Source organism: Haliotis rubra, unplaced genomic scaffold (genome assembly GCF_003918875.1).
Source record: "Haliotis rubra isolate DU_JTF1 unplaced genomic scaffold, ASM391887v1 Scf206, whole genome shotgun sequence".
Lineage (NCBI taxonomy): Eukaryota > Metazoa > Mollusca > Gastropoda > Lepetellida > Haliotidae > Haliotis > Haliotis rubra.
In genome coordinates, this window is record NW_025766070.1 from 227,365 (window position 1) to 253,560 (window position 26,196).

At 40.0% G+C, this 26,196-nt stretch overlaps 1 protein-coding gene across 1 annotated transcript in view; it reads right to left on the minus strand.

Annotated features, from left to right (window-relative positions):
- LOC124276110 (kelch-like protein 14) overlaps positions 1–23,645 on the minus strand; it is a 32,703-nt gene extending 9,058 nt beyond the window's left edge. Inside the window, exons 1-2 of the mRNA XM_046711768.1 lie at positions 23,216–23,645; positions 16,055–16,241 (exon numbers count right to left, since the gene is read on the minus strand). Of these exons, the coding sequence (XP_046567724.1) occupies positions 16,055–16,241; positions 23,216–23,645 (617 nt within the window). The remainder of the gene's footprint in view (positions 1–16,054; positions 16,242–23,215) is intronic.
- Positions 23,646–26,196: the final 2,551 nt, after the last annotated feature.

The window sequence follows — 26,196 nt, forward strand, 5'->3', positions numbered from 1 at the left end:
TTGGGGTGACGGTTAGTGTGTGTGTGTGTGGGGTGGGTGGGGTAGGTTATTTTAAATTAAATTGTATGTTTTGCCGCAGACAGCAATATTCCAGTTAATTAATGGCGTTCTGTGCATAATCGCATAGTCAACTTTTTCCGGTTGAACGGCGCGGTTAGGACACGAGGACATGCGTCAACCGAATCTGCAAACCTTACCACCACCACCACCACCCACACACATACACATACACACACACACGATGTTAGTGGCCTCTTACGACAAGTATGGAATTCTGTCGGCTAATTCCAACAAGGATCTTCACGGGGGTATTGGGATCTATATTGCAATCACGCCTTGATACAAAACTACACTGAAATCAATAACACTCACCTATGACATTTTGATAATATATATACAACATTATTTGGGGATATTTGCTGACTGGTATAGGAAGGATTTAATGAATATTTCAATTTATTATGAAATATATTAAGATTATGAAAAAAATCATGTTTATTATTTTTTACATGTCATTCGTTTCATCTTACCAAGAATACCTCTTGAATAATTCTTTACCAGCATTAATTATTCAAGACATGTATTTCCCTTTACAAAATGACACAACTCCAGTCTAATTCACAATTTCGAATTTTTCAATTGAATTAACCTTCATAGGAGGGTCAAAACATGGAGAAAAAATCTTACAATTACTGTCAAAAACCTCTCGTGGATGTTAACCCGTGACCCTGAGTTGGCGAAGCACCCTGCCCACAAACCATTGCAGCAAATGAAGCTTCGGTGACAGCGGCGGATTAATCGAGGAATCAGCATGCTGGGATTATTGTCAGCATAAGAGTTGAGACCAGAGCCGGACAAAACAGAAGAAGTTGTCGTTAAGTGAGGCTTATGCTTTTATTTTCATTAATTTCATAGCTTGTTATGTGTCATCGCAAGCTTGCCTTTGTCAGTTGGCATGAGAGAAAATTTGGACACCGGATTTTTCAAATTTCGACCGTCATCGGATTTTGATGAAATTTGAGCGTGAAATGCATGTAGGGTTATGTTCACTTTCGCCTATGACGGATTGGACATGGAAATTTAAATTGAAACTGGGGCGGTGGGTTAGTCGTTAAAAGGCTGATCGTCACGCGGAATGTTTTCGAAGGTCCGGGTTCGATTCCCCACATTGGTACAATGTGATGTGAGAACTATTCATAGCATCATCTGTCCTGATTTGTCACTCACACAAACTAGGAAATAGGATTGTAGATTTCGTTTTCGTTTGTCCGGTCCTCGCTGAACCAAAACCTGCTCGTGGTTGATGTTCTACACAAAGGTAACTCCACTCCAAGCCCCGCCATGTCTAGTTGTTTATTACGGAGTCAGGGCAGGCATACCAGTGGTTGATGTCATGAACAACGAACCATTCCTTATATGTTACTCATACCTCCTCATTTGAGCTGACCGCCTCCGTGGTGTAGTGGTTAGAGCGTCCGCCCGGAGAGCGGAAGGTCGCGGGTTCGATCCCCGACCGCGTCATACCAAAAGACGTTAAAATATGGTACTTGTTGGTCCCTGCCTGGCGCTCGGCATTAATGGGTACAACAAGGACTGGTCGGCTCGGAGTCAGTATAATGTGTCTGAGTGGGGTATTCATGCTTCACTGCGGCATGGTATCTCAGTGGGCTAGCACTATAAAACCAGCTTCAGTCTGGGCTAGTACAAGCAGCCGCACATACACATACACACGCATGCACGTCGTCATATGAGCGAAATATTCTCAAGCACGACGTTAAACCCAATTTCACCTCACCTTCACCTCATTTGAGCTGGCTGTTACCACAAACATAGGGTGTTGTTAACCCATTCTCTGTTTCTGTCCGGAATGCTCACTGGGCAAAAGTAGATAAAATATATTAACTACGACGACTGTCTGAGAGTTCTCTGTGGCGATGCCTTTACTTTATTCAGCAATCATCTTAGATATACACTTAATAAGAAGTCTTTTTTAAAGTCTATTTTCATGTGAAAACTTGTTAAGGAGGGGGGAAAGCTATGTATGTTTTACCTATTTCACATAATTTGACTTAATTTTGATAAAGGAGTATGTTTAAAGCAAATACCGAGGGGTGGCGAGAGTCAGTTCGATAAATTTAGGAAATGAGTAGAACTTTCGTTCATCCTGATAGATGTGTTCATATGAATTCCAAACCGTATCTCGATCACCGCTCTCCACGAATATTATAAGGCGCACAGCAACACTCATGACCTCGCCCATGATGGTTAAAGGGTTAAAAGCTACTTTCTTAATCACTGGAATAGAGATTTTCATAACTGCACGTCTGAAATCAATGTTTGGAGGGGCCATGCTGTCGAAAGATGTCTTTCTACGTTGTCGGTAGTTTGTAAGCTACTACTTCTGAAACCTGTTATTGTATTAAATAATTAGAGGTAAAACCATTTCAATAGTCATAAGAAATGTGTGCTGAATTAAAATGAGAGTCCGCTTTACAATTCTGACTTTATCATGACCGTGTGTATATTAATCAGGGGTGACTATTGAGGGGGAAACAACTATTGCGATATCGATAGTCAATTGCGACCAACTATTACAATACTATTGTAAGCAGGGGAACATATGGTTGGTACCAGACAACATATGGAATTGTCAAGGAAAGCTTTACGGAAGCTTAGAATGTTTTGATCTTGATCAAACAAATTTTTAGCAAGATTCGTAAGACGCTCAATGAAACATTCGAACAGAAAGCATGCTCTGTCGTACCTCGAACGTTGTGAAAGAAAGACACGGAATCTTTCGACCATTCGACACACAATGGATGTTGACTATTGGAAAGATGAAGTCAGCCTTTGTTATACAGTCTGATGGAGAATGTTTGTATCACTCCGAATCTTTGTACATGCATCTAAATAAGAAATATATACTTGAGGCGCTTTCACTGGTCTCTCTTATTATCTAATTCAAGTGAGCAAACCAGTGGAAGGAAATAAGCACTTTGCCTGTTATGGAATAAGAGATTATTTTGGGCCAAATCCCTTTGATTTCCAGTCTGAGATGAAATGCAAGTTCATACGATTTTTTATTAATGAAACATCAGAATCAAAGCGATTTTTCTTGTAAATATTTTGGAATCGTGACAATTAATGTATTGAATTTAGATCTGACTTTGGTAAAGAAGGACAAGTGTCCGAGAAAATTTAAAGAATAAGGTCTGCACTTATCAAGCTATCAAAGAAAATAAATAAATGTTGACTTACAGTAATAAATATAATCTTTAAAACAGATGCCAGTACAGTGTACACTTAAATAGTTTACTTGTATGTATAAAAAATCTCACCAAAAAAGCTCAAATCACGTGTAAAAAATGCGTGGAAGTTGTACAAAGTTTAAATCAGTCACTTAATCACTTAATGAAAATATAGATTCTACTCAAAACTCAAAGAATGTGTATACATTAAAGACCTCAACGTGTTCCTTCTAGACGGTACATTTTAGAGTTGTACAAAGAATACAATTATACGGGTAAATATAGGACTTGTTTTGTACTCATTTTTACAAAGCATCAATTAATGCGGAAATCAAAATACAGATTTCCTTAAGTGCCGCCATACCTATGCAGATAACATTGGCACCTTGTCCTAAAGAAAGTTATCTACAAACTGTTAAAAGTTCAAGTTATCCAGATGATGAAAATATTTGATATTTATAATCAAAATAATGTACATATTTCAAAAACGTGTTTGAGCTTACAAAATAAACATAAATCCTTTATCGTACATAATCATGCCGTGATTGTATATTTCCGTAATCTAACATAACAATCCCATGAAATATATATTTCTTGAAAGCAATATTACTTAAAGAATAACGTAAACCAGGGAACAAAGAAGCTTATAACATGTAAGTAGTTCTATATACAAAGAGTGTTACACGTATATGCTTTAAGAGAACAATGCGTATGATGTTATTTTAGGAAAGAAATGTTTGGAAATGTGTATTGATCTTTTGTATTTAATTGCCGTGTTTAATTGACAAACGCTTGTTAAAAGGCAACTTTTAGTAAGGAAGCCCTGGTACTGAGCATTAAGTATGACGCATACATCCACCGAGAACCCAACATCTGGCACTGCTAAGCATCAGGATCACATCATCTGAGCAACACTGGAACCGTTGAGCCTTCGTCGCTTATCACCATTTGTGCTCAAAGTCTTCTAAAGCTACATATCTTTCTTTTATTAATCATAATTTCTAAAGACTATTTGTTAAATCAGATAACATCGAAAAAACACAATCGGATTAAACAGAACAATTTGGTTTGAACAATTGTAAAAGGGTCGGAAGACCATTCATGACAAATTGCAACTCTTCATGTATAAAATACTAGCGAGGCGTCACGTGACATCTCCAGAAGGAACGTGGCCTACAACGACATCTAAATAGCAAACCATTGTCACGGGGGATGACACATGCAGGAGGCTCCCCCGTCCCCTCATGCGATCCCCACCCCCCTCAAAGAGACCCACAGAAAGAAGGTGAGTCAATGCTGGAAGGACGAGCTTTGGGGACAGTGGTGGCCGATTAAAACAGAAATTAACAATTAAATCAGATTTTCAATTTTGGACAGAAGAACATGTCCGCATCATGACTGAGGACTACAGAGAAAAGCAAGTAAAGGTTGCCCCTTCATCATGTGACAGGCGTGCTATGAATGATGGTCGGGCTGTTTACTGCGGTGGCCCACTTTTTATTAAACTAGATTTTTGGGGCATAAAAATTAGTTTGTTTCATGTGCCGACTAAAACACGTGTATGTTTTTTTGTCTGGAAAGTTGTAAAAAATTGAAACTGTTCTCTTAAGGAAAATCATTGGTGGTGCGTGTGTATGTTTGTAATTAGGAAGGCATTAACGCACCATGTCAATCCCCTATATCATGTCGCACTGTTTTCACAAATCCTTTTTCCCGGAAAATTTTGAATGTCGCGTCTCTATAAATCTTAAGCCGCGTGGAAAAGATATTAACGGTGTATTTCCATCGTCAACTGGGGTTTGGAGCGTTTTGAACCTCGTATGTCCTTCATCAACTTTATTGCATTATGATGGCATCTTCAAAGAAGGGCTCTCAATCGTTCTTTGTTAGTACGATCAAACACTAACAAGTGGACATCATCATCATCATCATCATCATTATCATCATCATCATCACCACCACCACCACCACCACCATCATCTTCTTCATAATCATCATTAGCAGAAGCAGCATTAAATATCCACAATAGACAGGCGTCATAAATGACATGTCTGCATTAGATTAGATGAGCATTTTAATTTCTGGGGCAATAATTAAATTTAATTTTAATGCCATACAAAACGTAATGCGAGTGTCTGACTTTACTTTTACAATCATTTACACGCAATCAGTCCAAGTTAACGTAGGCTCAGTATTATTCGTTACACTGCTATACTGCATAATACTGAGCCTAAGTTTACTTAGACTGTACACACAATATACGCTTTTAGAAACTTCCCCACGTATTGGGGTTTATACAATCATTATCATAGACTTATATAACTAACGATCTTCCTTTACATCATCACTTAACATCACTGTTATCATAAATAACATCATTGTTAATAACATCAGCGCCTTGACACCACATCAGTCAGTAACACCATCGTCGTTGTCGACCGTAGATGTTGTTTCACGGGAATATCATTGTCATCACAGTTCCGTAAATATGTGTTTGTCATCATGGGTTGATTGAAAGAATCCGGTTAAACACTTCAAGCTAATTTTCAACGCTTTATCTACCAAAATCAACCACGGCTAAATAAATGTATTTTGGTTCGTACAAACATTTATTTCCATTCGGAAATCAGCTAAAACAAATATCATTATTCTCACAACGAGCAACGCGAATGAGGAAAAATACATTTGTTCGTTTTATTGGCTTAACGGTTATTTAAAAAGGACTTAATTAAGACAGGCTCAGCTTATGTGGGTTAATCCACCGTTGAAAAGTCATAACGGGACATTGTCACGCTATCAAACAGACAGCGTGACGGGTGTGAGCAGATCACTAACATTTATCATTAATATCAGCTTTGTAAAGAGTTCTAACAAAATTTGTATTGTCCCAAAACGAAACGAAGTTATTGTGACTCATTCGTTGTACCCCTGTGAACGGCGGGATGGGTCAGCGAGGGGAGGGGTTGGCGGGGGTATTTTGCAGCGTTACACATCATTTAGCCACTCAAACCGGCTAGCAAAAGGGGGTTGCAGTACAGATATTGTTCAAAGCATGGACAATTGAGGGTCTCAATATTTGCACACATGGAAACAGATTTAGATAATGAACCGAGTTAGTGCTCGGGTCGTGAGCGCATTGTCGTTGTGCTATCTCATCTCAGAGTGATTTATGCCACACTTGAGGTTCTCTTTTTGTTTCAAAAATTAATGTTTGAAATTTGATGATAATTCTATGCATAAATATGCAAATTGTCATGTGAATCATCAGCGATTTCAAATGACAAAGTTCGGACTACATTTGCTAGTGATTTAAGCGGGCTTGAGGTCGAAACCAACCGCCCTTACAGCCCTCAAGTTTAAATCATGTTCCACAACTTCCGAACACCCATTGGCTAAAAACCGTCGCTTTTCACGGCCGACTATGCATTTAACAAGTCTGATTCATAAAACTACAGGAAATAAATTTCAAGAAGATTTGAATAACAGTAACACCACATGCAATTCACATCAAAATAATTATTCCGATATTATCACATGTGAAAATTTGTTTCAAATTACATTTTATCGACGGAGATAAATTTTCGCGAACTGTCCACATCAATATCAATTTATGCGATTTCCAAACAAGCTTTTTAACTTGATAAAGTTAACAGTTATTACTCAACCCTTAAGAACAAAATACAATAGCATCAATAGATCATCATATATCATAAGCCCTGATTGATTCGGGGATGTTTTGATAGCAAACATGTGACTCGATTATCTCACACGCCAACACCTTTTTTCGGAACGAAGAATTTTCCGATGCACCACAAAGGAAAACACATAGACGCACGCACGCACGCACGCACGCATACACACACGCAAACACACGAACACGCTCACACACACGTATATATATTTACACACATGTGTATGTTCTTGTTACGTGATCTTTACATTAGCATGATGTCATATTGGTTAATGGTCATTCAAACACAGCCATAACTCGTAAAGTTTGTTTTTGTAACCAATTTTAACCAACCTCTATCGTTTTCCACAAATGTTTGTCTCATAATTTGCGCAAACGAGGCATTTTAATGGCACCGACGAATTCTAGCCTATTCGCCACCGTGACCTAATGAACCCACAAGCGAAAATCTTGCCCCATGACTCACACCCCTTTGTGGAGAAGATTCAGGCTAGCGTTCCTTCTGGCCACATATGGCACCCGCACCAGGTTCACCAACCTCAAGGAAAATCTGGGCCAGGAAAAAGTGATTACATTGAGAAAAAATGCTATTTCTTTTTATGACGCACACTTACGGGCAACTGAGCAAAGGTTGGAGTCAGAACGTGTGGTTTAAGTTGCAAATCCGTGGAACTGAATTAACGGTATATATGTCAATTTCAGGTATTCTTAGTAGGTCGTCGCCATATAGCAATGGAGATCTGAAATACGTTATAAATTAGTGAAATTGAACTTAATAATTTAAAAATCATTATGAAAAGGTAAAAATAAATGATTATTAAAAGGTATAAATATTATATGACATTGATAATGGGTGTTACATCATATAGTAGATGGTAGGGGCAAATCCATGTTTAAAGGGTCTAATTTGCTACCGATTTGTATCTCTTAAAAATAAACGTTAATAGATTTCACAGAGAATCCTTAATAGAAGAAGGTTAAGATGACTCGATGGGAGTCAGGTATTACCCGTTTTGTGGTATAATTAGCGATATTTCCCGAGAATAAAAGTACATCTAAAACGTAATAAAATAGCGGCAACACTCACGTTGATGCGATGTAGTTCATATTAAACCGTCTTCGGCATTCACTTCGCAGCTTGGGATATAGGTATATGCACGTTCCGTGTCTAAATAGCTTGTTGTAATTATTTGATTCGGTTGCACATTTTGTTGTTGTAGTTTTAGTGTTTTAAAACTTGTTTGGGTTTTTGTTTGTTTTAATTGATAACGCCGGCCACTTCTAAACCAGGCAAATCATTAGATGAGTCTATGTGCGCCAAAAACATTACAGATTATTTAAGTTATTCTGGGCTCATGAATTCCACATATATAATACGTTTGTAGATGACAATGAATAGATCATGTCTGAACACACCTGCATCCAGGAGTGACAAGAGTTATCTCCCTTCAGCCAATAAACTCCCATTGTACTGTTTATGGTAACTTGGGCCCAGTAATAAATATCTACCGAGGACTTTGCGCAGTATACCTTAGACACGTCTTGTGAGTACTGATAGACTCCAGATGCGAGGCCCTGACTTATGAGTTAGACACGCCCAAGCAGATAGGTGGTCACGACATCGCTGGCATATTGACTGGCTGGAAGATCGGTGTATTCTCGTTTGCCAAGTGCAAGTGATTAGAATAAGATATAGATATTTCTATTTATGATATTTCCATTACAAAACGGCGGGCCAGCACAAAGTGACAGATATCAGTTATGCATTGCAGCAGTAGTAGATAAAGTAGTAGTAGCTTGACTCCAGAGAGTTTCTAGGACTTGAGTCCTGCCCTACAACCAAGCACATGTGACACATGTGGTCTCACCTTAGGCAAGTGAGTTTGTTCAAAATTGTCTCTGTTCACCCATTAGGAAATGGGTACCCGGTGGAAAAAGTCATATGACTATAACCTTATAGCGCCTAAGAGGCAGCTTGGGTTATCCGGGGTAATAATGTGCTGTGCCTTGATTGTTAGCGCTATGAGCATACCTAGTGTGGAGTTTGGCGCTATGTAAATGGACACATTATTATTATTAGTTATGAGCTAAGGGATAATAATTGTGACCACTGGCCTCGCTGTCCGCTGTTTTACATGTCTGATTTACACAGTATGCACTATTAGTCACCATTCATGCAAGAAGCTAGTCACTTTCGTGTGGTGCTGGTTTGACTGGAATTGTTCCATACCTTGTAATATATAGACATATCGCAGATGCATATTAGTATTTCCCTTCTATATATCAGGAGCGTCCCATCCATCTGGCGTGAGTGTGGGTTTACTCCGCTTTTAGCAATACTCCAGACATATCACTGCGTGGGACACCAGACATCAGTTTTACTATATTGTATTCATGTGAGGAGTCGAACCTGAGCCTTCAGCGTGACGAGCGAACGCTTTATCCACCAGGCTATTCAGCCGCCATTCTAGTAGTGATAATACGCTTCTTGTTCCATCACGGAGAGTCAACGTTATGTAGTAGGATGTATCAGTGCCTGTTGTTTGTCGCCGAAGTCAGCAACACTCCATAAATATCACGGCGCGTTGAAACTAATCGAGTTTGGACTAGACAAACCAGTGATTGAAATGATGAGCAGCGTCCGACACTGTCGGGATACGAGAATACACAATCAGCCAAGCCACTGGGAGTGACCAACCGATCCACTTCCTCACCTCACGACGAGCACCTGTTGATGAGGGACATACTCTCGCCCGGAATTCAACCTGAGTTGTGTGGAAGGAAAGCCGAAGTTACGCATGTCAGACAAAGCAAATCATGTTAACATTCACAGCACATTCTTTCAACATACATTTTTACACAACATACTATTTTAACACACATTTCCACACAACATTTTATAGAAATCATTTTTGTCCACCTTTAAAGGTCTCTTGAACTTGTGACGGCTGTGATCACATAAAAAACTTCGTCCGAGTGTATAGAGTCCGTACGCAGCATTCAACTCTTATAGGACTGATGCTAAGAAATGGGCTTCACACTATCGCCCACTTGTTTAATTAGGCCAGGGCCCCATCCCGCGAAGCTACGGCTGTCGTAAGTGTCATTAAAAGAGGGGAGTTGCGACTGTTTTGATGCTTTGATCACTTTCTGGAACATATCTGGTCTTTACGACACAGCTGCAATTTCCCCAGTTTCAAAATGAACCCTGTTTAACTTAACTGGTATTTCTCAGAGAAAAGCTTCAATGGCAAATATTAATAACACACAGGCTAAGACTTCCTTTTAAGAAAGGCAGTGACGCATCCAAGTTCCTGTGAGAAAGATAACGTCTCTGAAGGAGAGGAGTCGTTATGTTAGAAAGTGTACTGTTTTGCCCATCCTAATTGATCATATTAGAAGATCATAACATCATGAACTTTAAAACTGCGTAAAACAAATGAGGTCCCCCAGGTAAAGCCTACACATCTCTGAAACCACAGAGGCACTTAGAAAGACACACATAGCGTCTAGTTTCATTGATTTTAAATTGTCGTTTTCTTTCTCTCTGTGTGCCCCTAATCCATCAGGGCTGTCGAGAAAGATGCTTCCCCAAATCTCGTAATCTCTCGTCGATGAGCGAGACTAAATAGCAGCCTTTTCAGCCGCCATTTTGAAACGAAATCCTCGACTGAAATTAATTACGTCGGTCTGTAAAAATCCCGCGTCACAGAGGGTAATTTTTGTCTTGGGGAAACGATGACACATGTCCGGCCTCTTGCCCCAACAAAAATTTCATTGTTAGAACACGCCAAGTTTTTTTTTTTCCTCAAGGAAATATTAATCATGCTCAGTTCAAAATTTCAGCTTGCTCACAAATCGGAAATTGTGTCATTTTCGTTATCGGGTGATTTCGTATATTTGTGTAGAATTATAAGGCTCGACATTGATAGTACATGAAAAAGCTAGAATCGTTCATGCTTTCATGAAGAAACTCGCAATCTCTTTCAAATTGGCAAGTACCAATATTCAACATATCTCATATCTGTCTGATTGTTAAGCCTGGAAAGTATCGTAATCCATATAAACAGGTCATAACATATAGTAGAATTATATACAGTTATTTTTAACAGATACAAAATTAATTCTTCATAGACTGATATACTTTGACGTAAAGATGTAGCCAGTACCTGCATCACGTGTTCATTTGGAAACCTACTTGTTTTCAAAGCTTTGATTAAATTATGGACAATAAAGTTCCTAATTTTAATCAACAAACTTGGAAAGTGCACCAAATACACTCGTTTTAAGCAGTTAAGGGGTTAATTCTATATCCGTATAACCATCTGACCGGAGCGTGCAAATCAACAAAATCGGAATAAAACTTATTCCACTTCCTAGGTTTTGATGTAGTTACATATATACTGGACAAAATAAGTTAGGGATATTGGTATTTTTATGATTGATATTTGATCAATGTGTCAATGAATAACTAGATCATTATTCATAATTTCAAGATTTACATATATCCCTAACATTTTTGTCCAGTATATATTCATATCTATACTATTAACGAAAACAAACAAAATCCGATCGGTATATTCCATTAAAACTTCCAGGTTAAGAATTCTCCAGATTGTCGAATCATTTCTTCCCAGTTATGCCCCTTTCACTGTCCGGATTCTGGAAAGTCTGGATTACGGAATCCAGTCTGGAGAGGTTTCACTCTATGCTATGTACAAATATTACAATTGAAAATATATTGAGCAAAAGTGATCTTAAACATATTCATAACCTAAATGCACATCATATATGAAATATCATGGAATATATGTAATTATTAAATATCAAATATGAGCTGATCTAATGCCACCATCAAAGGAAGCAATGGGCAATGTCAATAGCATCAGTTGACAGTTGTTGAGCGTAGAATTATGTATGTTTTAATTGACGCTTGTTGGCATGCATTTCATCCCCTCGAGCTAAGTGAGTCGTTGACACCCACCATCTGACTCATGGTCCTAGAACACGGACGGGAATATTGGTCGGATTGCCACGCCGGGCGCAAACTTGTCGCTCGTGATACTAACAACGAAAAATGATTTAATTCTCAAAACGCTCGCTTTTAACTTGAAATTAAAATCTGTGCAACGAGATCCGATAGGCACTTTTTGAGCACTAATCAGCACACCGTGAGTCATATTGTGGCATATGAAAGCATCTCTAAAATTAATATTTCATGAAGTAAGATGCTTCAAAGCATCTCTTTACTCCGTCAATTAAAACCCGTCTGTAATCACAGTGAAACTATGGCAATGTTTGAGTTCCTGATACACGATAGAGCTTTGATGAGCGTATCAGATGTTAAGTTGGCTTTGGGATGCATTTATTTGAATTTATTAATTTCTTAAAATATTTTTTTGCACTTGTGTCAAACGAATTGCCTGCCATAATGTTTAACATGCTTTTGTAAGAAGTTTACTAATCTTTTAGTTGTTGACATCCTCGTGTAAGATCAATATTTTTAAGGGAAAAAGATTTTGTTTTATGTGTTACGGTGAACAGAAAGGCATCATCGTAATCCATCATCATTATTATAATCACTTTTGACACCGACATAATCATCATCATCTTTAGAAATCACCTTCGCCGCCGTCGTGAGCAACACCATCATCATCATCATCATCATCATCTCAATCAGTATATTGCATCACTATCGCCGGTATTAACATCATCACTATAATTATCATCACCATATCTCACCATCGTCGTAGTATTGATAAAAACACCATCGTCATCATCAACAACAATAATGACGTTTCACAAACATGTCTGCGAAGGTTTAAGTGTAACAACAAAAGACTACAAATACATCTATATAATATCCAATTTACCCAATACTCACTGTGAAATGAATTAAGCAACGCGGAAACACTTAGATACGTTCAGATTGGTATTTGGCCTTTATCAACCCTTACCTCTCCGCCCCCCACTCCCCTCTAATAGTTTCGCTTTGTCATGCCCCCTCCCTCCCCACCAAATACATACATGTATATCCTTTTCCCCTCCCCCAGTAATGAATGATCTAATGATCTGTCCCCAAACAATCTTCGAATGTCTATTTTAATTTGCAAAAATATAACTTAGTCATTGTTTTCATGCCCCTTCCTCTATATTAGTTGTGATATGTTTTGGCATCCCCAATCTCTCGCTGTGTCATTTGTTTTTTCATGAACCCCTCTCGCAATGTGCAGTGAAACAATGACTTATCAAGGGCAAAGTTTCCCCGGGCCTATGACATAATCCCTATGATTGACCACTGGTTGAGTGTGTGGCTATGTGCCGGGATATTGTCCTTGACGCTGCATGCGTCAGCTGTATCAGAAACTTCTAGTTTCCATGAGAAACGCACGACCTTCATTGTTCAAGGGCAGTGACGAGTCATGCCTGCCTTTGTTTTGTTTTGGCGGAAATACATCATTCCCCATTGTTGTTTGCTGGGCTTGTCGTCTGCTCGCGCCTTGTTTGTGCAAGCTTGCCTGTCAAAACTTTGTTTCAATAATCTAATATTTTACAAGGCCTCAAAGCTGGCTTAGGTAAAGCAATCCTATGTTTTAGCTGGTGACAGAATTGTTTCAAGTTTACCATGACGTCATGAAGTCGTAACCTCCAGCAGCGGTTACCCCCCTTTGCATGTTAAGTTTGATAATGACATCGGTAAGTGGTTCAGTGTGGTACGCAAGCTATGCGCGGACAATGCGAACTGGTATGCGTTGCGATTGTTTGTGTGTTAAATGTAAACATCCAGGTTTCTTGATAAAGTGACAAATTCTCGCGGAAAGTAAACATCGTGGCGGTTGGTAAAGATATAGAAACAGGATTTCCTTGATCTGCCCTGGGATTATCAAACAGTTGTTATTTCCTTGTATCGAAACAAAACCAAAAAAACAACAATGTCAGTGTTTTCGAAATACATAATAAACCGTTGTAAACGTGTTGCTATAATGCTGTTGTTTTCTTTGTTTGTTTGCTACTGTTTAATCACCTATATGACAGCAGCTTGTAAATAATCGTGTTCGGACCAAACAATCCAGTGGAGTGACGTCATGAGCATCGATCTGCGCAACTGCCATGCAATGACGTGTGTCAACCAAGTCAGCGAGCTTGACCACCCGATCCCGTTAGTCGCCTCTTACGAGAAGCATGGGTTACTGAAGACCAGTTCTAACCAGAATCTTAACAGGACTACAGACATGGACTGCTTCACTGGCTTTAAATAATAAGTGTTTTTATTACAAACTATTTAAATCACAAATAATTCAGGAAGATTACCTTTATAATATTGCTGTTAAAAAGTTCCGAACTGCTCTTTCACGTTTTAGATGTTCCTCTCATGATCTGTTTATTGAAACGGGACGTTATAAAAACATTAGTCGGGACCAAAGAATTTGTAATGTTTTGTAACTTAAGTTCAGTTGAAGATGAGTATCATTTTCTGCTTGTATGGCCTGTTTACTTACAACTTAGAGAAAGATATCAGAAACTCTATTACTTTACATACCCAAACGTATGGAATACTGTAAGGGACATTCTCGCGATCTCGCATTCTCGCGATCTCGACCTTTGGAACAAGCTAAAAATGCCAAAAGTGCGAGAATGCGAGATCGCGAGAACGCGATATTTGGCCAAAATCTCGCTTTCTCTCGATCTCGCACTTTTGGCAATATTGGCGAGAATGCGAGATCGCGAGAATGTCCCTTACAGCATTCCATACAAATGTAACTCAGTTTTATTTATTTTTCGGCAAGATTTAGCTATGTTCATTTATCATGCCTCCATGTACAGATTTAACATAATTACAAAATGAGTCTGCAATCTAGCTGGATGAGCTTTTACAATTCTATTTATATTTTTATACTATGTCTGATTGTATATTTTGTATTGTAAACTGTTTGCCCGTGGCCTTATTAAGTACTGAAATAAATATACAGACTACTGTGTCGTCAACGTGTCGATACCGTGCCGTTCCGTGTTGCATTGTATCTCCCCTGTTACGGTGGCGTTTCAGCCAGGTTGTTGAAATTACATCAAGAAATTACACGAAAGCATCCAGCTTGGATAAGTGACTCTCGCCATCATTCAGAGCTTGCAACCCAAAGGGAGAAACAAGCTTGAGATACCTGAGTCCAAGGGCCGCATGAACCTTAAGACCAACGCATAATTGCAACCTCCCTTCTCAGAGGGAGAAGTCAGTGAAAATGATGTATTCAGGCCTATTTGTGTGATTTTAAGTGGTTAAAATTTATTTTTTTCACATGAACCCACTTTGGCGTAAGATTTACCGTTTTGTCTTGAGAGCGTGACATAAAAGCGTGAGAGTTGCCAAACATGGTCATTTATCACGGTGTCCGGAAGTTTTGTTCATACTATCAACCACTGGTTTGTGATTATGCTGTCCATACATTTACCTGGATCCTGCCGTTATGTATCACCTCTACTTGGTGTTGATAATTGTATTATCTTTTTCTGTGTTTAGGACACCCGTGAAGATCCGGGTTAGAATTGATCTTCAGCAATCTCTAAACTTGGTCAGTTGCGGATAATTGACACACGTATCGTATCTCATTTCTGTGATTTTATTTACAGACCGCGACACCGCCGCCGTGGTGTAGTGGTAGAGCGTCCGCCCGGAGAGCGGAAGGTCGCGGGTTCGATCCCCGACCGCGTCATACCTTAAAATATGATACTTGTTGGTCTGCCTGGCGCTCGGCAAATGGGTACAACAAGGACTGGTCGGCTCGGAGTCAGTATAATGTGTCTGAGTGGGGTATTCATGCTTCACTGCGGCATGGTATTTCAGTGGGCTAGCACTATAAAACCAGCTTCAGTCTAGGCTATACAAGCAGCCGCACATACACATTGTCGTCATATGAGCTGAAATATTCCAAACGACGTAAAACCCAATTTCATCTCACCACCTCACCTCACAGACCGCAATGCAGCGTAAAACTAAACTCACGTATTCACTGTACACACATTTAACTGAATCCTGCCGTTATGCATCACCTCTGCTTTGTGTTGATATTTTCACTATCTTTTTTTTCTGTGATCAGGACAAATACTGAAGCATACTCACCAGAAAACATTTGAGCTTTGGTGCTTGAGGTTGCTTATGCCCCCTGTGACATACAAATTACCCCCTACAGAGCAGGAGGCGTGGTCAGCCCGGGGGCGTGGCAGCCCCTTTACATCAATCCAGGTGTCTGTGCTAGGGTCGTAGCGCTCAACAGAATCGGTTATACGGCCTTTCTTAGTCTCTCCGCCTGAAACAATCAATTCAATAATACAGCAGTCAATTCAACATGTACATTTAACTGCCAATCAAATAATTCCACAGCTTTGGAAAATAGATTCAGATGGAGGTTTCAAATCACAATAACCACCTGATTTAAAGTTCGCCACATTTTGGGAGCTATATTGATACGTATATTACGTCTTTCTCCACATAGTCAATAATAGTCAACTTATCAATTCGGCAGTTCAACAGTCAATTCAAAAATTCAACATTCAACAAAACCACATGGAATCGTACGCATAGCTTCTGAGTTTTCATAAAATTAGGAATCGTTAACTCATGTTATCGAGTTCCTTCCAAAACATCCCTACCGAAATACCTAAATCAAGTGAGTTACTAAGTGAACAACATGTCTGCAGTTCTTAGCTTAATGTATATGTACAACTTGATGAGTGGACCCGTGGATATCCGGGTTAGAATTGGTCTTCAGCAACCCATGCTTGTCCTAAAGAGTCGTCTAACGGGATCGGGTGGTCAGGCTCCTATCCCAGTTGTGTCGATCGATACTCATGTTGTTGATCACTGGATTGTCTGGTCCAGACTCGATTATTTACAGACCGCTGCCATGTAGCTTGAATATTGCTGAGTGCGGCGTTAAACAACAAACAAGAACAGATTGATGAGTTAATGAATATATTTATATTCCCCTTTCAGCAATATTCTAGCAACAACACGGAAGATGCTACCAGCATACGCTTAAGCCATCATCTCCCCTACCGCCCCTGAACGGTCAAACCCGTAATTGAACATGTCTACCATGGCTTTAAAAACTCGAATTCTGATTGCAGGTTTCAAATCACAATAACCGCTTTATCACAGCGGACGAAGGTGTAACATTTGCCACCTTGGCGGAACACAAATTTTGATCTGTGACTAATAATCGGGATGAACAATGAATTCTAGGCCATGGTTATCGAATCCTGACACACCTACCCCAGGCAACTACGCACTGTGGTGCCTTTGACCAATTAGGATGCGCGTGTTTGAATGACGTCATGTTGAATGAGTGAGTGAGTATGGTTATACGCAGTGTTTCGAAATATTCCAGCAATATCACAGCGGAGGACACCAGAAATTGGCTTCACACATTGTACCCATGTGGGGAATCGAACCCTGACCTTCGGCGTTACGAGCGAACGCTTTTACCATTAGGCTACCTACCCCGCCGCCCCGAACTGGCTATGATGTATCCGACGGAGGAAAAGGGTTTCTTGAGACTATTGAAAAGAAGCTGTCTACCCCAAAATGTACATTGTTACAAGATGCTTTCCTTCTTTTTTACACAGTCATGTTCACTGATTAATTCTTTTTAAAAAAATTGTTTTTTTGTACCAAGTCACAAGATCACAGTGAGCAACTGGCTGAAAAGGGTTTTATTAAATATGAGAGTGAGTAATTGAGTGGATACGATTGTATTGAATTTGGTAGTGAGCGATTCAGGAATTTGGGTGTTGTTTTGAATATGGCGCTAAGCGACTGAGTGAATAGTGTTTTTATGCTGATCCAATGAATGGATACCCTTGAGAGAATTCCGAGGTAAAATCTGTTCCAAGCTCCATGTCCGTGTCGTATGATCCGATTACAATGGGGAATGGACGGTTACGATTGGTTACCTGTCTGTTGGCAGGTCGTCATACCCTAACGGCGCCAGTCATTGCTAATGTTCGGCGATTAGTTTGATTTTTTTTCTATTCTATTTCTATAACTCCGGTATTCAAAGGCAGCCATGATTAAATATTGTTATCTGCATTAACTGCTCTAGTGCAAGTATAATGTATATATGACATGGTCACTATTTGGAGATTGTGTGTTTCGTTTATTTGTTAACAGTGTTCACAGCAATATTATCACTACATGCATATAGTAATCGTTTTCTGGGTCAGACAAACCTGTGATCGATATCATGAGTGATTAAACCTTTAAACCGCTTTTAACGATATTCCAGCGATATCACGATGGGGGACATCAGAAATGGGATTCACACATTGCACCCATGTGGGGAATCGAACCCGAATCTTCAGCGTGACGAGTCAACGCTTTAACCACTAGGCTACCATATCTATTAAGCTGAGGGGCGGTGGGGTAACCCAGTGGTTAAAACGTTCGCACCTCACGCCGAAGACCCGGGTTCGATTCCCCACATGTATACAATGTGTTAAGCCCATTTCTGGTGTCCCCCGCTGTGACATTGCTGGAATATTGCTAAAAGCGGCGTAAAACTAAACTCACTCACTAGCTGAACTTCCTTAAAACTCGGGTCGGCCAGTGATTGGATAAAATACATATAAAATCCATCTACGTAAGTTAAATTTCACTATTGGCATCATCAAAGAACTTCTCAGAGGCCGAAAAAGGATTTACGATTGTAATCAAATACCTAATCCTATTTCTTATCCAGTTTCTAGTTAATTTTTAGCCGCTTTGACGTATGAACTTCTCTTTCAAGCCTGCGTATGAGTCATGCAGTCTCACAGGGATATAGGTGAAATCCATATTTATAGAAAGCAGTGTTGCCGTTACAATAGAATTAGAAAATGTATCAAGTAAATCTATATTTAGTCTTTATGCTGCATATTTAATCCAGCTATTCATCGCCCACGTGGTGATGACAGTTGAGTCGACACGTGATGAGACGTCGTGAGACTTGTTGAAAGGTGGAGGACGTTGTCAAAAACCGGGGTAAGATGGTGAGACGTCAAAAACTGGGGTAAGATGGTGAGACGTTGTGAGACTTGTTGTAAGATGATGAGACGTTGTGAGACTTGGGGTAAGATGGTGAGACGTTGTCAAAAATTGGGGTAAGATGGTGAGACGTCAAAAACTGGGGTATGATGGTGAGACGTTGTGAGACTTGTTGTAAGAGGGAGAAAACTGGGGTAATATGGTGAGACGTTGTGAGACTTGTTGTAAGATGGTGAGACGTTGTCAAAAACTGGGGTAAGATGGTGAGACGTCAAAAACTGGGGTATGATGGTGAGACGTTGTGAGACTTGTTGTAAGATGGTGAGACGTTGTCAAAAACTGGGGTAAGATGGTGAGACGTCAAAAACTGGGGTAAGATGGTGAGACGTTGTCAAAAACTGGGGTAAGATGGTGAGACGTTGTCAAAAACTGGGGTAAGATGGTGAGACGTTGTGAGACTTGTTTTAAGATGGTGAGACGTTGTCAAAATGGTGAGACGTTGTCAAAAACTGGGGTAAGATGGTGAGACGTTGTCAAAAACCGGGATAAGCTGGTGAGACGTCAAAAACCGGGATAAGATGGTGAGACGTTGTCAAAAACTGGGGTAACATGGTGAGACGTGGTAAAACACTTGTGGTACGATGGTAAAAGTTGGTCATAAACGTGTGGTAAGATAGTGAGACGTGATCAAACATATGTGGCAAGATGGTGAGACATGGTAAAAAGTATTTGGTAAGATGTATGGCGATACATGATCAAATACATGTGGCAATATGGTTAGATATGGTTAAAACATGAGATGGTGAGACATCTGGTGATACAAAGTTAATAACATCTGGCGTTATGTGTGGTGTGACGTGAGACTTGATAAAAAAATTGTGGTAAGGTGTGTGGTTAGACATGTGGTGAGACGTGGTTAGACATGTGGTGAGACGTGGTTAGACATGTGGTGAGACGTGGTTAGACATGCGGTGAGACGTGGTTAGACATGTGGTGAGACGTGGTTAGACATGCGGTGATACGTGGTTAGACATGCGGAGGGACGTGGTTAAGACATGCGGGGGGCGTGGTTAAGACATGTGGTGAGACGTGGTTTAGACATGCGGTGAGACGTGGTTTAGACATGCGGTGAGACGTGGTTGGCGACATGCGGTGAGACGTGGTTAGACATGCGGTGAGACGTGGTTAAGACATGCGGTGAGACGTGGTTAGACATGCGGTGAGACGTGGTTAAGACATGCGGTGAGACGTGGTTATTAGACATGCGGAGGGACGTGGTTAAGACATGCGGAGGGACGTGGTTAAGACATGCGGAGGGACGTGGTTAAGACATGCGGTGAGACGTGGTTTGAGACATGCGATGAGACGTGGTTGAGACATGCGGTGAGACGTGGTTGAGACATGCGGTGAGACGTGGTTAAGACATGCGGTGAGACGTGGTTAAGACATGCGGTGAGACGTGGTTAAGACATGCGGTGAGACGTGGTTAAGGCATGCGGTGAGACGTGGTTGAGACATTTGGTGAGAATGATAAGAGGTCATAAACGCGATGGGACCCTGAGACGTAGTCAAAACATATGGTGAGATACACATACATGTGCAGTTCACCTGATACTTAAATGAATTAACGAAACTCAAACTGCATGATTTATGTAATTACATTTATACAGATGTTTTCAACAATATTAATAAACCTCTGACAAACCATTTCTAAACTAATTACCATTAATGAAGATGATGAGGAGCATTTTCGTTATTACAACAATAATTAAAACGTACAGCATCATCATATCTGTATGATGACGTCACCGTTTCCGACGATGACATCATACACACTCCACCACTGACTCCTCCCCGTCAATTCACAGAGATCAAATAAAATCAAATCAGGGTCCTCATATCAGTAGCTAATCCTAAATTTTCCAGCAAATCAAAAACGGCGTGAAAATTTGCTGAAAGGTCCTTTGGTTTTCTTAGCGTTCCTTTGAAAAATGGGCACCTCTGGAGGCAGTTGAGCAGAAAAACCCAATCAGATCAGCTTCCCCGACAGATTCCCGCTAACACTCAAATGAAGCGTCACAAGATAGCTTATGCCCCACGAAATTCCTACACATCCTCATCTCTCGGAGGAAATTAAAGTCTAAAAGGAATTTCCCCGAGTGAAATGTTGTGAGTGGTCGTCAATGCACTAAGAAGTGATTCAGGGTTTAACGCGGCACAACGTTTTCCATAAATTGAATGTTGAGGACAATATTCATAAATTATGCCCCTAAACATCTGCCGTCATCCCCCGGGGAACATTAACCTTAGATGGGGGCAAACGGGTTTCCGGGCAGCGACGGCGAGCCCGGCAAACAGTCACTGATAGAGGATCACCAGCAAGCAAATATTATTAGATCTCGTTCGTAAAGTAATTATTGTCCATTGATTGTAGAAATGTAGAACTAATTACAAATCAAAATCATCATTTATCTAAGGAATCTTCAAATGGTGTCTGGAAAATGAAAAATCCGTATTTATGAATATACGTACATGGGTACGTGCGTGCGAGCGTGCGTGCATGCGCGCGTGCGTGCGTGCGTGCGTGCGTGCATGTATGAAATCCACAAGTTATATACAACGTTTTACAAAACTTACTTAATCCTATGGGACTTCACTACACATGCTATCTTCTCGAACAGGTTGTTTTTTTTCTAAACGGATTAACCTCTGTCTTAATCAACTTCTTTTACTTGCAAAGAACGTCGTCATATGAGCGAAATATTCTCAAGCACGACGTTAAACCCAATTTCACCTCACCTCACTTGCAAAGACTTTACTATTAACGTTCTGACTGCTGTGTGATAAAATTCAGTATATCAACGCGACTCAACTGGTTTGAAATTAGACATAGCTTCATTATAAATGATAGCTGGCGTAAAAAATAATAACTTCCATGCTGAAACTATTAAGGATGTAGCTTCAATGGAGTCTCACTGTCACTATCAAAAGCAACAGGTAGGAGGGGTCGTCTCAAAAGCAAAACCTGGACGGGTGTCGCAGACGATCGTTGGGGTAGGGCTTGGGGATAGAGATATCAGCTAAGATAAGATAATCCTTTAGGGTAATTATACTGGGGAAGTACACGGCATGTCATAACAATTTACAAATAATATCCAGTCCTGTCGATCTTCGCGATCGGGTGGTCATGCCACCTAATACATTCAATGCGATGCGTTTCTATGGTTATCAGGTATCATACTCTTTTACATATCTCAACATAAACTTCATGAAAGAAAGACACGTAAGATGTTAATCAATACATGAGGCATACATTTTTAGTCAACACACATGAAAAAGCACAAAATAACTTTGAGATGACCGCTTGTGCCTGTAGGCAGCACGTGCATTTCATGCCAGGTGAGTCGACGGTCCGTCGTCATACCTGGCTGAGCGACCAAATTGCCATCTATAGTCTGATCTATTGTTTTCAGCAGCTATTCGTATTTTTTCTAAGTTTTGCCCGATTTTACGAGTAAATATGTTTTTCTGGATATCCTATTACGCATCCCACTGAATGCCCAGTTAGGCCGAAGTGGGTTATTTCGACATTTGCTATTTGCAGTTGTGTAAATTTTAGGGATACAGAATAATTAACAGCCTAAAAACAGGGTTTTTTCTATTTCCGACAGTACTTTAGATGTTAATCAATATATGAGACATATTCAACACACAAGAAAACGCATAGAATATCTTTGAGATGACCCCTTGTGCCTGTAGGCAGCACGTGCATTTCATGTTTGGTGTGTCGAGGGTCCGTTTTCATGCATGTCTGAGCCACCTAATTGTCACCTATAGTCTGATCTATTGTTTTGAGCAGCTATTCGTATCCTTTTTAAGTTTTGCCCGATTTCACGAGTAAACATGCTTTTCTGGATATCCAATTACGCATCCCACTGAACGCCCAGTTAGGCCGGTGTGGGTTATTACGACATATGCTATTTGCAATTGTGTAAATTTTAGGGATACAGAGTAACAGCAAAAAAAACCTATTTTGTTCTATTTCCGACAGTACTTCAGGAACACTCCGAACAGGAATATGCATTGTGCTAACAGGTCAAAATTCGTAGTCAGGGCGAAAGTTTCATCGGCCCAGGGCCCACGTGACATGGTTTGGGAAGTGGATGCAACATCCAATTGCTGTACCTCAGACAATAATGCCTTCCCAAGTGACATAATGTACATCCTCCGGTAGTTTGTGCAACATAAAAACATCCTTACCTACAACGTAAACATGGCTGCCAACCACTTCCGCCGAGAAGCGACACCTAGGGCTCTTCATGGGAGATAACTTTTCACAGACGTTGGTGGAGGGGTTGAACCTACTGACATCAGCTACATGCTTGCCGGTCTCCCAGTCTTTACCCCCCAGGATGTAAATGCAGTTGTCGAGGACGACGACGCGGTAGCTGCAGATGCCTTTGACGGCGTTCATAGTGAAGACGTTCATCTTAGGAAAGATTTGAGACGGATGACGAGGATCGACCATGAAGTAATTGACCTTGGGACTTCCGGAAGCTTTATCAAACAGGAAGAGGAAGTCATAGGCCTGCGAGATTTCAGAAGGCGGCTCGTCTTTTACCTCGAAGTCCTTCATGGTGAGAGCGAAGGAAACTGGCTGTCTATTGCTTTCTGAAATTAATACGGACATATTTTTAAACGCATGTATATCTGGAATTTTCAGGAAAATATGCTTTTGACAATAGGGACTGCTAATGTTCTTGAACGCCATACCTTTACCCCAAAGGACTTTGATGTGTGGTAACGATTTAGACAGAATTAAGACAGAAATATATACCGCACCATCTTCTTGCAAAGCAGCCCCATTATGCATATATATCTTTGTTACAAACCAATAATGAAAATATTCTTGCTCAATTGTCCTTATATATAAAATATGCATTAGCTAAAAGAGATCTTCTTATAAAGCGAATTGTATACCCTTAAATATATATGTAAATATCCAGAATATTCCTTTATCACTGTAACTCTCATGTATATGGGCCGGAGGCCTTTCATACAATAAACATCTTTTGACTTTGACTTTGACAACACATGTTGGAACAGTGAACTCGCTGAAATTGACTGTTCAGGTGTTCATAAACTTAAACTTCAAAACACTTGTTAATTCACGAAATGGTGTTCTCCAAAGTCCTTGATTTTATTAATTTTTCCAACTAAATCACGGCGGTCTGTAAACAATCTAGTCTGGAGAAGACAATCCAGTGATCAACAGTATGAGCATCGATCTACGCAGATGGGATATGACGACATGTGTCTAGCAAGTCAGTGAGCCTAACCACCGATCCCGTTAGGGGCCTCTTACGACAAGCATGGGTTACTGAAGATCAATTCTAACCCAGGTCTTCACGGGACCTTTGGCGGAACACAAGAACGCAGATCTGCAAATGATAAATCCAGGAACATAACCATCAATCTTATGTTTGAACTCTGTATTTCTGTCAGACAGGGTTTTCAACTCTGCTCTCGTCTTTTTCAAACAATCATTATAATTGCGTTTCATCTGTTTTTTATCTGTCAGCTATAGCTATTAGCGTTGTGGCAATAACATTTGAACTCCTGAATTTCATCATCCCCGTGTTATATTTTCATTATTTATTTTCATCATTTTTATCAATTTTAATTAAAGTGCCAAATATTATTTTAAAAAACAAGAAAACGGCATGACTCATGCAGCACTACAACAGATGGCCCCCTTTGAACGCGCATGAAATAATTGCAATTTACTTTACCGAATTTTGCACCTAACATTCACGTTTTATCAAAGTCATCCGCCATTACCCGTGGTAAAGAGACAATTGTTCCAGGAGAGAAAAATCGATAGCGATGAATATGACGAACTTTGTCAACTGTTGCGGCTTACGGATGCATGCGCTCGGCGTGCGTTTGGGAGGTACCCCCACCCCTTTTCTTCCCCGTGTCCACAGCATCCCACAGACTAATTGCCTAGGTGTAGCCACCTCTTGTATTCATTATTGATGGTTTAAGAAAAGCGAAGCTTGTGCAATTAACTTATGAGTCATCTGGTAACAAAGAATTGCCTCCCCGAGTCGCTGTCAGGCTTTCTACGGGACTATGCTAAAACAAACGAAATCAGGTGAAAAAAATGAAGGTCTTTGTTTGTTGTTTGACAATTCAGGTATGGATACGTGTAGCAGAAAGATTTTTGTTTGAGAAACTCCGTGACAAAGATTAAAACAGGATGGCGGCGAGATAGGGTTATGTTTTGTCAGAAAGCAGTCCACGTGTTTGAGAAAGTGTTTTAACGAACGCTGGTTTGATAATAACGGTGAATTGGGATAAATCTGGATTGGTTTATTATCAGAGGATTTAATTACAGGTAGAGATAATGCAAGTTATGATGGAAATATGACTCATATGCAGGTAATCTTGGCAGCAGCCGAGGCAATATCACAATGGAGTTCTACGTGAACATTTTTTCTTCGGTTTCACTTTTCAATTAAATATTCTTTTCAAACTGTTTGTTACAGCATTCGATGACGCACTGAGGATTGTAGATGTTTGACAGGACGTGTTGACGGATTGCCTACTAACTGGCAGTGACATTTATACACCGTGTTATACCTTTATTGATGTGTGATTTTCTTGATTGATTATCAGTAGTACAGGTATATATGTTTTACTATTATTTCATTTACCATCATCATTTAATTCTCATCCTTGATAATAAAAACGTGTGCTATTTCGTTTTGAAGGAGGGGGGGGGGGGGATATCATACTTTCGAAAGCAGATTGGGGCTGTGATGTGTCTGTACAATTTATTGTCATTATCATCGATATTATATTATCAATGTACATATCGCTTTTTTCCTTTGTATGATAACTGTCATTTATGTGTTAAAAGGTTGTACACGTGTCTTTCAGTTTCTGTTATTTGCAGGTTGATGATGAATACAAGGGTGACACTAGTACTGACGTTGTTGTTGTTGTTGTTGCTGCTGCTGCTGATGATGATGATGAGGAGGAGGAGGACGATGATGATAATTATGATAATATTACCATGATCATGATGAAGATGATCACTAATCGCCATGATTAATCGTGTGCATTCCCCAGCGTTCCAGAGCAACAAACCATCCATTTCGATATGCCTGTTATATACAGCACAGACCGTTAAAATGCTTTCAATTTCAACTGCTCCAAAGCTTTTACATAAATCA